Source organism: Zophobas morio, unplaced genomic scaffold, assembly GCF_036711695.1.
Source record: "Zophobas morio isolate AGI-343-1 ecotype UQ-CSIRO unplaced genomic scaffold, CSIRO_AGI_Zmor_V1 ptg000194l, whole genome shotgun sequence".
NCBI classification, from domain to species: Eukaryota; Metazoa; Arthropoda; class Insecta; order Coleoptera; family Tenebrionidae; genus Zophobas; species Zophobas morio.
Genome location: NW_026972298.1, coordinates 141,030 through 155,243, shown reverse-complemented (window position 1 = coordinate 155,243; position 14,214 = coordinate 141,030). Strand labels below are relative to the sequence as shown.

Here is a 14,214-nt window from a genome sequence, read left to right as displayed (position 1 = left end):
TTTAGTGATACACTAATGCCTGCTTTCTTTGATTATAACGTCCAACCTTTTAGCGAGATGCGAGTCGTATTTTCCTGGGCTACTTAGGATTCCGCAATTTCATAAATCCGGTTCGGAATATGTTTCTTTAAGTGTGAAACTTCAATAAATTAGTAGAATTTTTTCGAATTTGTTATTATGGTTCCTCCTTATTAACCTAGTTTTAGTATAAACTTTCTGGACGTTTGTGCCCAAGTTCTCGTATTGCTCTTATTGTAGGATGTCCCAGGGAAATGGAATGAAGTAGCTACTGACAATTGTTACTAATTACTGTTGATAGTTATGCGATATTGAAAAAATTATCAATTTTTTTTGCTCCTCGTTTGATTTAAATATAGCCATACTGTTTCCCTCATTGCCACCATCTTGCAACTTATGTAATAGTATTGTACTTCTATTGTTTGCCTTGATTCTTCACGCTTTTACGTTGTTTTCTGACCTTGTAGACATCTTTTTCGTGGTTTTGTGGTGAGCTTATGAGCAATAGAGGGTAGGCTAATTTGTTTAAAAACGCATTCGTCGCTAGTGTGTTTAATGTTAATTTTTATTCTTTTGAAAAGTTGTCGGTGCTGTGTTTAAATGGAATCGTATATTCAAAGCATACTGTATTCCTTGATATTTCTTAAGTGGTAAGCTCTTGAGACTGTTCGTGAGTTTTGGGTTGTGGACCGGATCCAAGAAGCTTATAGCAATTTTCATTATTAATCGGAAATTGGGTTATTATCGTAGAAAAGTCTCTTTATTAAATAATTATCTAACATTTCTCCAATTAATCAACAAAAATTTAGTTAACAAAAAAACAGAAATAAAAAAATTATTTTTGTAACCACATGAAGAAAACTTGATCCCTATTATTCTTTCAGTGCAAACTAAGTAAAGAAAATTTTTTAAACTAAATCTGGTATACTATTTATTTTTGTGTTATGAACTGTGTTTTAGGTGTTTTCGTATCTGCGTTATTGTGTTAGATTACTAACTGGAAGTCATATACCTGTAGAGAAACGCACGTTGATTTGTTAACAATGTTATTTAAATACAGGTTCAAACCAATAATCCTATAAGTTATTTTTAAAGAAGCTAAGCTATTGCTAAATACCTTTTGTTGTGCTTGTATATAGAGTATTTCTCAAGTTTCTCTAGGAATAAAAAAAAAGTCACTAGCCTAGTTTTACAGTACGTGGAAGATGAAGTTAAATGCTTCTTCAATATTATACAGCTAAAGTGTCATCTATATAATCTTATAACATACTACTTGATTGACACCGAATTTTTGGGTTTTTTTTTAATTTAAAATTTTCTTATTGTATTTAATATAATATTTTTTGTTACACTTTTTACTTTTTAAGGGCAGGAACAGTTTTCTTTTAATTTTATAATAAAATTAATTCTTATATGATCGGTTTAGAACTTCAAGGTCATCTCTTGCAGGTTATGAGACGATTGCAGAGTTAAATTCAAAGTAAATCAAGTACCGTGAATTGAAGGTTTTACTAAAAGACCTAAAAAAACGATACAGTTTGATGTGCTTTTTGCTTATAGGGTTCCATTAGGAAGAAAGTTTAGTGAAGGAAGCAAGAGTACAAAAACAAACAGATAAAAAAGAGTTTAAATTGTTACCTCATCACCACAATATTGCAAATAGTTAATGATGACAGTTAAATTATTATTTTATTTGTTTAAGGCGAGTGCCTAAAACTTGGTTCAGAAATTTTAAATAGTCATAATTATCTTTGCGACTTATTCATCTATGGCGGAGAAAGAAAAAAAACATTATATTTTTAAATAAAGTAAAGAAAGATCTATTTTTTTTGGTTTGCTTAATATTATAATGGATGACGAAAATAAGCTCTCACATAGGTGTCAAAAAAATTCACGAGAGATTTCAAACTTTATTGTCACATGCAATAAAACTTTAATTCACATCTACCAACTCGAAACAAGAAACCCCCCAGGTGTGTTTTTAAAGAGCATAAAGTGCCGAGGAAAATGCATTTGCCTATTTTATTTTGGTGAATACGGAAGAGAGTAGAAATTATATTTCAAATAGCTAAAAAAGCCTTACGGATAGACTGGTTTAAACTTAGCCAACATCATCGATAATCCTTAATTTTTCTGATAAACAGCATAACTTCTTCCTTCCTTAAAGTCTTTCCCACTAGCTTGAAACTAATTTAATTAGAAGTATTACTTAAGCATGTTATGTTAACCCCTTATAGGTTACTGGTTACTATGTTTGCCACTTGTCATCTAGGTTCAATTCGCGAGAGTAGGTCTAAGGAAATTAACCCTAAATGACAGACTCAATCTCTGAAACGATCTCTGGTAAGTTTGAGTACCACGATCTAATGGATTAGACAGCAACCCACAAAACATAAAAAAATAGTAAATTTAGTTATTAGTGAACGTAAAACAAATCTATTTTAAGCCCCAGAGTTTTACTCGTTGAAGGATTATATCATTAGAAGGTCATTAGTAATTTATAGCTAACTTAAAATCGGTTAGAAATAAATAGTGTTCACTTCTCATTTGCTGTACTAGATCTAATGTTAAACTATGAAATGATAATATTTCGAATAGTGTTACAACCTAGTTAATACTATATATCAGACGTGCTACCAGCTAACAGGGTTTAAGATAAACGAGTTTAGAAACCCCTAGAAGCATGCACACTATAGTAATGATCTTATTTTAGTTGAAATTACGAAGTTAAAACTTTGGATATATATTTCCTATTTTTATGGGCCTTTATAACTTTCAAAATGTTATAATGCTATAGTGGGCTTATGAAGTAGTACTTTTTAGCTGACTGAAAGTTAACTAAAGCTAAATGAAAAGCGCTCTCTTCCTATATTCCCTTTTACTCCCTATAGTAATGGGTAAGTAATATTATAATAATGCTATTATCTAGTATAAAAATATATAAGGCACGGCTCCCTTACCTACTAGTAGTGGACAGCAAACTTTTTTAAAACCTACCATGCTGATAGTTCTGAGGCAGTACTTTATGGTAAAAGATACTAAAATTTAGCCAATACGATACATGGAAGGGCGACAGACCCAACACACTTTTTTGTGGACCAGTAAAATAGCAACTAAGGAAAGCAAATGTAGTAAGAAAATGTAGTTCACTGTTAGCAGACTTTTAAATAATATTTTGAAAATTTTTAAAATATATAACTTTTGCCTCTTCGATCAAAGCGGGGACTGAACTGGGTCTTCATCTTTTCTCATATCTTATCTTATCTTATCTTATGTTATTTGTCTTATTGGTGAGAGGACTCTTGGCTCGGGTTAAGGTTAAGTAAAGTCCTCTCTCTTTGTAAATAGTTGCGAACGAAAGCAAAGGTGAGATTCTAGTAACAAGACATTTTTTACAATTTTGAAAATATCTCAAAAAGACGTACATAAAGAGTGCTGCTAAAACAACACTATTCTCCGCTTTATCTCGGCAGTCAAGGCCTAGCTGGAAACTGCGACTCTTTGTATTAGTGTTCTTCATATAGTATGAAACAGACACAAAAAAGAAAACTCTAAATATTTAGAATTAATAAATAAATTAAGCTCCCTAGATGTATCTGTATATGGAATACGGGTACCCTTATGCTAAGGTAACTTGGCTGCATAAAAGAGCGCTTTCCTCCTATATACTTATGCATGTTAAGTATAGTACTATGTAATGGCACTGAATGGAAGGTGTGGTTTGCTAGTATAACCTATATCGATAATTACATAGAAGCAATAGAAACGAAGTTTCGCTACTTATTTCCTTCTACTATTATTTCAACAAAATTTTGTCATGGCCTAAGTAATTGAGGATGGAGCCCTTTTATCTATTAAATGCTTTTTAAATATGATAAGAATTTATCACATTATTTAAGAAAACAAAAGTAATATGTCATTCACTGCTGTTTGGAGAGGTTGCGGTTAAGCCAATTGCGTTATTAAAATTAACATAAACACTTTAAAACCATATTAAACACAGCTAATGACAGTTTTGCGGTTCAAGGGAGGGGCATTTAGTAACTTTACTCAAAACTGCGTGAAGTTCAAGATCAGATACGATCTCTAAAAAGGTTCGCATTGTCTTGAAAAAGAGACTTTATCAAAAATAATATAACTGAAATGTAAAGTTTTTGTAATAATATGATTGCAAAAAAATGTAGTTCTAAATTGTAAAAAAATTTAAAAGAATAATTACTATAATTTATTAAAGAAGAGACAGGGAAATTTAGTGTTTCTATGCAATATTCTTAACTTTTTATAATAATAAAGAGATGTTTTACAAATGTAAAGTCTGCATTAAGTATAAAAGCTACATAATCAAGATAACGTTAGACAATTAACAAACTTTCTTGGTAAAGTAGTCCAAACTTTTTTAATATAAGTAACTTATTATTATAAAATAAATCTCAATAACTGTTAATTTTAGTAGTTAAATTTTATATGCTTACACCAGTACTTAACTGCAATTACTTGTGTTAAATATAATAGTATAAATTGATTAAAGGAACAACATATTAAGATTGTATAACAGTACGCGTGCATGAGGTAAACACAGAAGAAGCAATTTCTTACTGGCTTTTGCCTTCAAATATTAAAATATAAAAATATTTTTAGTTTTTGTTCGGTCGTTACTATTATTAAAGAAAGCAGTTGAAATAAATTAAACTTTATAGCAAAATTATTATTAACATAAACAATGTCATAAAAAAATTCACAAATATTTTCGGAAAACTATTAGAAATTAAATTATATTAATATATTTTTTAACATGAATAATGAGTCCTCTTATTCTGCTTTTAGTAATGAACATATTGGACTTTCCACTTCAAAATCTCTAAAAAAGTCTGAAATAATTTTTATTTGTATATTGTAATTATGAAATTTTGTTCCTTTTATCCTGCTTTTTTTAGTAGGGAACGACCTCAACATGCTACTTCAAAGTCATCAAAAAGGTTTGAATTTTTTACAATTTTAAAAATTTAAATTTAGATTTCAATTTACTGAACAGCTTCCATAAAGGGCATCGAGATTTAATTATTAAAGAACTTCAAAGATTAAAAGTAATTTTTTCTAGCACTTTTGTTACTTCCTCGCAATACTCTAAATTTTTTCTTGCAAAAAGTTGTTTTAGCGTAATTAGTATTGTTTGATTATAATATTTTTATTAGTGTACATTTTTGCTAAAATTTATTTTTAAATAATTTTTTTCTAAATATAATTTAGTCATCTTTTTCTTCCGGACTTCCTCAAGATAAATATATAACGCTTAATATAATTGGTTTTGGGTTAATTTTAAATTATTATTTAAGTTTCATTATTATATTTTATATTCTTGTTTATTTGAATTTTATGGAAAAGTTAGCTTTAATGTTTCAAAGTTATTATAGTACAGGTAACTCTTATGATTTAGAAATTTAATAAGTATTTTTTTAATATACTTTGAAATTCTTGTTTGGCGAATGGTAGTACTTGCGCTTGAGTTTTTAATTAGTTGTAATATTTTAGTAAATTTTTATTTTATTATTTAAAATTTTTTTTTTAATTTTTAATTTATTTGGTTTTATATTTCTTTGTTTTTACTTTTAATTAAATTGTTTGAACTTATGTGATTATATTTTTTTTAATTTTTTAATTTATTTAAGCTCTTAATTATACTATTTTTACTTGTATTTTATTTTTTATGAGCTTTTGTGAGATTGTATATATTAATTTTTTTTTTAAAATTTACAAATTTTATATGATTCATTTGTTATGAAATTTTGTGAGAAGTAGATTTATAATTTTTAATTATCTTAAATTTTTTTTGTTTATAATATATTTTTTATGAACTTTTGTGAAGAGTAGATTTTTTTTGAATACTTTAATTAAACTTTATGATATTGAATTTATGTGACGTGATTGTTATTTTTCATTAAACTTAATTAGTTTTGAACTTTTTTGATTTAAATTTTTTTTAATTTTTAAATTATTTAACAAATTAAGTTGTTATGGAGTTTTATGAGGTGATTTTTTTTTAAATTTTTAAATTTTTTTATAATAGTAATAAATTGTTATATTAACTTTTGCAAGGTGAACTTTTTTAATTAACAATTTTAATATAAAATTACTTTATATAAATTTTTGTCAGAAGAAGTTTTTTAATTTTAAGTTGATAAAGTTAATGAAATTGTAGAGTTTAGACTTTTCTAAGCATATCGTTCCTTTTTTTAAGTGTAATAATTATTTATATTAATTTTTTATAAGAAATTTATAAAATATTTGTTCAGAATAATAAAAAAGTTTTTAATTTCTTTTTAAGAATTTTAAGGTTTTTTTAGAAATTAATTTATTTTTTTAAATTAAAATCTAAATAGCGTTAATCTACGGATTATATTCTAATTATTTTTCTGCTTTCGGAAATTTTACTTTTATATTTATAAGAATATTTTTAATCTTGAATTTGTATATAAACAGTGAATTAAAGATTTAAATTTCTTTCGATTAATTTAAAATCTTATTATTTTAAGCTTTTATTGCTATTAAAAACTTTTTAAAAGTAAATTTATTATCAAAATAATAACAGTTGGTTTTAATTTTTTAAATTGTTGTTTATATACTTTTTTTATTATATTAAGAATTATAATAAACTGATTTTGTAAAGTAAAAAAAGAAGTAAATAAAATTATATGAAAATTTGGAAAATATAAAAATAATAAAAAAAATATTTAATAATAAGGTATTATCAAAATATATTATTAGCAAGCATAATTTATATAGAATTTAAACAAAAATAGTATTGAAAAAATATTTAAAGTTTTATAACAATATAATACTATTATTATAATTTTGTATAGAATAATAGAAAAAATTATATATAATGTTATATTTATTAATAATAATAATATAAACTCGAGCTCTTTTAAAAAATAATAATTTGTAAAAATAATTATATTTATAAATTATATATTTTACTATTATTATTTTGTACTAAATTTTTTTAATAGTAATATAATAAAAATAGTAATAATTATAGTAAAAAATTATTTATATTAATTTATACTGAATTTAAAAAAAATAATACAATAATGGAAAATTAAATATTTTAAAAATAATAAAGAAATGTAAAAAGTATAATAATAATGAAACTCTGACTATGTTAAAAATGTTATCAATACTATGCTAGTAATAAAAATCATTATAATTATGTATTATTATACAGCTTTATACTGAATTATTTATAAATAATATATAAGTGAAATAATCATATTTAATAGTTAATAATTATAATTATATATTAGAAATTTATTATTTTACTTTGAACTGAATTATTTAATAATAATAATAAAAAAATAAAAATGACTTTTTTTTAAGAATCATAAAATACTTTATAAGAATAATAAATATATTTATATTAGTTTTTACTGAATTGTTTATTAATAATTATTTTAAAAAATTTTATGTTTTTAATAATTTATAATTAAAATAGTATTTTAATGAAATACATATTAAAGTTTGTACTGAATTTAATATAATAATTATTTTATATTTGATAAAAATTATATCAATGTTTTAGTTTAAACTGAATAATTTAATAATAATAATATGACAGTTATTGAAATATATGACAATTATCATATTTCTAAATTTTATAATAAATATTAACATAATAATAAAATAATAATTGTTATTTAATAGTATAAATTATTAATGTTAGTTTATATTATAATATTAATAATAATAATTATAGAAAAGTTAATATGATAATAATATAATATATTATTATTATATTAGTTCAAATTTTTTAATTAATGTTAATATAATAATTATTATTATTTAATAGTATAAATTCTATATATTAGTTTATTCTAGATTTATAATATTAATAATATAATAGTTAATAATATGAAATAATTTTTAAACAGCAATAATAATTTAGTAATAAAAGTATTATCTTATTAGTTTTAAATATTATAATAAATATAAATATAATAACTAATAATTATTATTATATAATAGTATAAATTATATATATTAATTTATTTTATAATTTTAATAATAATTTTATTATAGTAATAAATAATAAATCAAAATAATTTTTTTTTATTTTTTAATATACTATTAAAAAAAATTTATAATTATTATATTCTACATTTTATAATAATTATATTTTATATATTGTTTGTATAATTAATTTATATATTTACTTCCTACTAAAACTATAATGATAATAGAATAGTGAATAACTGTAATAATATAAAATAAAATTTTTAAATATGTAATAATGATGGTTTTAAAAAAATTATTTTAATTATTGTTAGATTAAATTTTTATAATAAATATTTATTATTTTTATTCTATATTTTTAACATTTTTTATTTAAAATTTTACTTAATAATTTCACTATAAATTAATATTCTTTAAGTTTTATTATTTTTATTAATATAAATATTAATATTATAACTAATTCTAGAACTTTTAAAAAATTTATTATTTTATAATTTTTACAACTTATATATAAATTTTACTTTTGCGATAAAATTCTATTATAATTATTCATATTTTTATGAATATTATTATATATTTTTAGAGCACAAGCAAAAGTTTATTCGGTAAAAGAAAAGGAAACTGGAAAAATATATGCTTTAAAGAAAACGCACTTAAAAGTTAATAATTATAAAGGGATTATACAAGAGGCGGAGTTGCTTTTTAAGTTGAAGTAAAACATCTCATTATTATCCATAAACTTTTTATTACTTTCTTATTTATTATTATTATTGATACTAATTTTTTTTTTTGGTTTTACTTTTTATTATCACATATAAACTTCTTTTATTATTATTATAATTATTGTAAATATTTTTTTCTGCTGTCAATAATATAAATATATATTAAGCTTTTTACTTTTACTCATTACGTAAAACTTTAATTTATTTACTATTATTAACGTAAATAATTTTTTTGTTGTTATTAATACTATTTATTATTAAATATTGGCGTCATTATTTATTTTTATTTTGAATATTTTTATTATTATAGATAATTTGTATGATTATCATTCATTTATTATTATTATAATATTTTCTTTTATTATATATGAATAATAATTAAGCTTTTTATCTATTATTATATAAAAATCATTAAATTACTATTAACAAATTTTTATATAAAAATTTTGTAATTTCTTATATAAAATATAAAAAATGATATGATCGAAATTTTTACTTTTTATTATATTTTTATTAAAAATCTTTTATATTATTTATCAATATTTATAATTATCAAAAGATAAGAAAAGTTTGTTATGTATATTTTTTTTTATAAATTTATTGTTATTTATGAACATTTAAATTTATCAAAATTGTGAAAGTTATTATATATATTTTATTATAACTTTCTTTATTATTATATTATAGTAGATACTTTTAATTTATAATAAATAAAATTTTTCGTTTTTATTTTTGGAAAGTTATTTAATATAATAATTATTATATAAAAAATAACTATAATTATTAATAAATAAGAAAAGATTATTATATATGTTTATAAATGTTTATTTTATATAATATTTATTATTATTATTTATTTTATATTAATATTTAAATAGTCACGAAAACTGTATTAAAGTAGAAGCCGTTTATTATACAAGCGAAGCTTTTTGGGTAAAACATATTTTTTTTAATTATAGTAGAATTTAAAAGTTTATTTTTACATATGTTAATTATTTTTTTATATAAAATAAAACTGTATTTAATTTTATATTACTTTAATATAAATAACGAAAATAATAACAATATTACTACTACTCATAATAGTAATGCTAATGTTAACAAAATAATTAAAATAAGTTATACTAATTTTAATAATAATTATAATTATAATAATAATAACAATAATAATAATAATAATTTTGTAATAGTTATACATGGAGTTTGCTGATTTGGGATCTCTTGTTCATCTTATTGAACATTCTCCTCTCGACGAAGCAGTGCTTTCTTCTCTCGTCCTTCAGCTTCTTCACGGGCTCGACTATATTCAGTTAATAACAATATAATTAATAATAAGTAATAATAATACTAAGAAATAAATAATAATAGTAGAAATAATATAAATGACATATACAGTTTATAATTTTATAATAATCTTTATACATATTATATTTTTGTTTAGAATACTATTAACTGTTTCCTTATTATTATAATTTTTTTGGTTATAGTATATCTCCTTTTTATAGTTTATAATATATTCATTTACTTTCTATTATTTTTTGTTAGTTCCAAATTTTTTTATCGAAAATTTTTGTTTCTATTAAAAAATATTTGAATTTTCAAAATAATAATATTATTATGAACGTTTCGTATTATTATTACTCATTTTTTTTAATTTTTTTTGGTTCCTATTTTTTTTCTTGTGATATTATTATTGTAAAAATGATTTTTATAAGTTTTTTTTATTACTACTTTATATATATATATTGAAAATTTTATTTTGGGTCAATTTATAATTTGGTTCAATTATTTTCTATAGCAAATAACTTTTTAATGCTTTATTACTATTTGAAGATCCTATATGAACTCTTTTTATTGCAATCTAATCTTTACATTGCATCTGTTTTACTATTTCAGTGCAGTTATAAATAAGTTGGGTATTTTTTATTAAAAAATTATTTTCAATATTATTTTTATTTTATTCATATTTTGTATCTAGTGGTCATATTGTAACAAGTTTACTGTTTGGGTACAATTTTATTAATATATTGCTGTATTATTGTTATGGAGAAAAAATTTTACTTTACAATTTAATATTATTATTATTTATTTATTGTATACTTTGAGCTCTTTTTAATGCTAACTTTTATAATTATATTACAATTGATTTACTATGTTGTTGCAATTTATTTATAATTTGGTATATCTTAAAATAAATATTTTGCATAATAAATAATTTTTCTTTTTTTTAGATATTTTTTATATTGTATCTATTATCAATGATTTTGCTACAACGTTACAGTTTTGCTATAATTTATTAATATTGTGGTGTATTTATTTGTTAAAAAATATTTTATTTTTATCAGCTTCTTTTAAAATTTACTTAATGTAATCAAATTCGCTTCTATTTAACTAGTTTAATACACTTTATCGCTTTAGAAACCTTTTTTATTATCTGTTTATTTATGCTTTTATGTTTTTACTTAATACAGTTATTTTGCGAGTGCTTTACTGTTTTGATACAATTTATTGATAAATTGGTGTATTTTTAATCGTTTCGAAAAACTAATTTGCTTAAAATTTTATTTATTTATTTAACTTTTGGCGTTCAATTTAGTTTTTTTGAAAAACAGTTTATAAATTTGTTATTTTTTTTATTTTTAATATATTTTGCTTTATAAAAATTTATATGAGTTTACGGTATACTTTTCCCCATTCATATTTCTACCTAATACAATTATTTTGATGCAGAATATTGTCAATTTAGCGTATTTTAATTGTATTTATAAATTTAATTTTTTTTCTAAATAATATTTATTATTTTCAAAATTTTTTTATTTCCCTTTATAATGTTTAGGCGACTGATTTACTATTCTGGTAAAATCATTAATAATTTAATATAATATATTACTTATTCAAAATATATATATTATTTATTGTAGACTTATATTAACTCCTTTTATGTTTTTAAATAATTAATTTGCCATTGATTTACTATCTTGTTGCAATTTAATAATTGTTTGGTGTATTTTACTGTCATCCAAAAAAATATAGTTATTTTAAAAATATTTACTTATAGTTTTTATATTTTTATTTTACACAATTATTTGTTACTGGTTTACTATTTTGGCAAGATTTATTATATTATAAAAAGTATTTAGTTTACATCACATATATTTGACCCGATTTATTCTTTTTTATAATACCAATAATAAATATTTAATATTACATAATTTATTTAAAATCTAACCCAATAAAATTAATTTGCGACTAATTTTCTGTTTTGACACGATTTATTCTTTTTTTTACTATACAAGAAAATATATTCAATATTACATTTTTTATTTATTTATATATTTATGCTTTTTATTTCTACCAATACAATTAGCTTGCGACTAATTCACTATTTTCACACGAAATTCTTATTCTTTTTTATAATATTGAAAGATATTGTTTACATTCTTTAAATTTTTTGTTACTAAATATAATAATTTTGCTGTTCTTTTACTATTTTGATACGATATATTATTCTTTTATTATATTATTAAAAAATATGTCATATTTAGTTTTCTTTTTCCTATGGATGATATAAATTGTTATATATTTTTTACTTTATTGTACTTTTCATAGTTCTTTAGGCGTTACGCATCGGGATTTGAAGGTTATTTAACTTTTTATAATATATTTATATTTTATTTTACTATCTTTTAAGAAATTATTTCAATATATAATTACAATAATAATATTCTTTTTATAATTATTTTGAATATAATATTAATAACAACTCTATTTATAATTATATATTTATAATAATTATTATTACATTTTTACTTAATAACTTACACATTTATACTAAAGTTTGGATTTACTTTATATTAGAAATAATATTTTATTAAAACTTTTATTTGTAAAATTTTTTTAAACTGTTAATAATAATATTATATTTTTAACGTTTTTTTTTTGAAAAAGTTTTATTTTCATAATATTTTTAAATATTATATAGTTATCTTTATTGTTATTTATAATATTTTTAATTTCCTTATACTTTATTTACATTGTTAATATTTCTGTAATACTATTTTTACATTACTAATAAAAAGGTATCATATAGTTTACTTATATTTTAATTAAGTTTTTGTATATTTCTAAAAAATTTTTTTATTGTATATTATAAATATTATTAGTCTTTTACAATTTTTATTATTTTTATATTTGTAATGATGACTTTTTTTATAAATACTAAAAATCAATACTTTTATATATTTCCTAGAAATTGTTCTATATATTTTTTTATATACATATAATTAATATTATTAAGACTTTTACATTATATGAAACATATTTTTATTATTAAATCTTTTTAAGTAATTTTTATAACAATTTTTAAAAACCTCTTAAGTGTAATAATATAATTTAATTTTGAATGAATAATAATATCATTACAATACTAAAAATTATAAGTTTTCTATGTTAATAAATTATTAAGTATGCTTGCTATTGGTTATAAAAGTTATTAATGAAACTTTTACTACAATTAAAAATGTATATTTTTATATAGTTTTTATTTTTCTTACGTATTATTATATATTTATTTAGAATATATAAACTTTTTTATAAAACTTTATTACTATAAGTATTATTAATAGTTTACGTCATACAAATTACAAAGACGTTGTGTATTAATATTAAGTTTGTTCCTGAAGCGAAGTCTCTAATAAGCTTCGCGGTTTTTCTCACGTGTTAACTATAAACTTTTTGATTCGCCTTTTTTCACTTTTATAAGATTTTTGTTTTTTAATTTTTTTAATAATAATTTTACTTTCATTTTTTTTTACTTTTATGAATAAAAATTTTACTTTAATCTATTATTGTTTTTAAAAAATTAATAAAATTTTTTTAGGCTTCAAATATATTATTAACTTCTCTTGGCGTTGTTAAACTTGGTGAGTTTAATATTTTTTAATATATAAAAAATATACTCGGTTATAAAATAATATAATAATAGTAATTTCTTATTTTTTTTAATACAAAAAAAAAGTTTATAAACCTTTTATAGTTTTTAATAGTTACAAATTTTTTAAAACTATGAAAGTTTTTTTTAAGAAATAATAAGAACTGTCATAAAAAGGATCAACTGCTATTTGTAGACTTTTTTTTTAAACCAATAAAAATTAAATTTAATAATAATAAAAAAAGAAGTAAACTTTTTTTGAATAATAAAATTTACATAAAACGGAAAACTTAAAAAAAAAAACCAGAAAAATATTAAATGTGATTAAAAAAAATTTCTATTATAAAGTAAAAAACGTTTTATAAAAATTTATATTAAATTATATTTAAAAACTTTTTTATATAAAAATGTATAAAAAAGAAAAACAAGGGAAACTTTTTTAATAAATAAACTTTTTATATACAAAAAGATATAATAAAAAAACTATAAACATTTTTTATTTTTTTAATTATGAGATATAAATTTTTTTTATTCAAA

The 14,214-nt window shown here is 20.0% G+C and overlaps 1 protein-coding gene across 1 annotated transcript in view; it reads left to right on the top strand.

Annotated features, from left to right (window-relative positions):
* The first annotated feature begins 4,068 nt into the window (after positions 1 to 4,068).
* The window catches only part of LOC135145865 (uncharacterized), a 30,203-nt gene continuing 20,057 nt past the window's right edge, over positions 4,069 to 14,214 (top strand). The window contains exons 1-10 of the mRNA XM_064077994.1: positions 4,069 to 4,112; positions 4,843 to 4,884; positions 4,953 to 4,994; positions 5,051 to 5,102; positions 5,266 to 5,327; positions 8,609 to 8,737; positions 9,626 to 9,680; positions 9,938 to 10,056; positions 12,357 to 12,387; positions 13,627 to 13,669. Of these exons, the coding sequence (XP_063934064.1) occupies positions 9,944 to 10,056; positions 12,357 to 12,387; positions 13,627 to 13,669 (187 nt within the window). The 5' untranslated portion in view covers positions 4,069 to 4,112; positions 4,843 to 4,884; positions 4,953 to 4,994; ... (3 more) ...; positions 9,626 to 9,680; positions 9,938 to 9,943. The remainder of the gene's footprint in view (positions 4,113 to 4,842; positions 4,885 to 4,952; positions 4,995 to 5,050; positions 5,103 to 5,265; positions 5,328 to 8,608; positions 8,738 to 9,625; positions 9,681 to 9,937; positions 10,057 to 12,356; positions 12,388 to 13,626; positions 13,670 to 14,214) is intronic.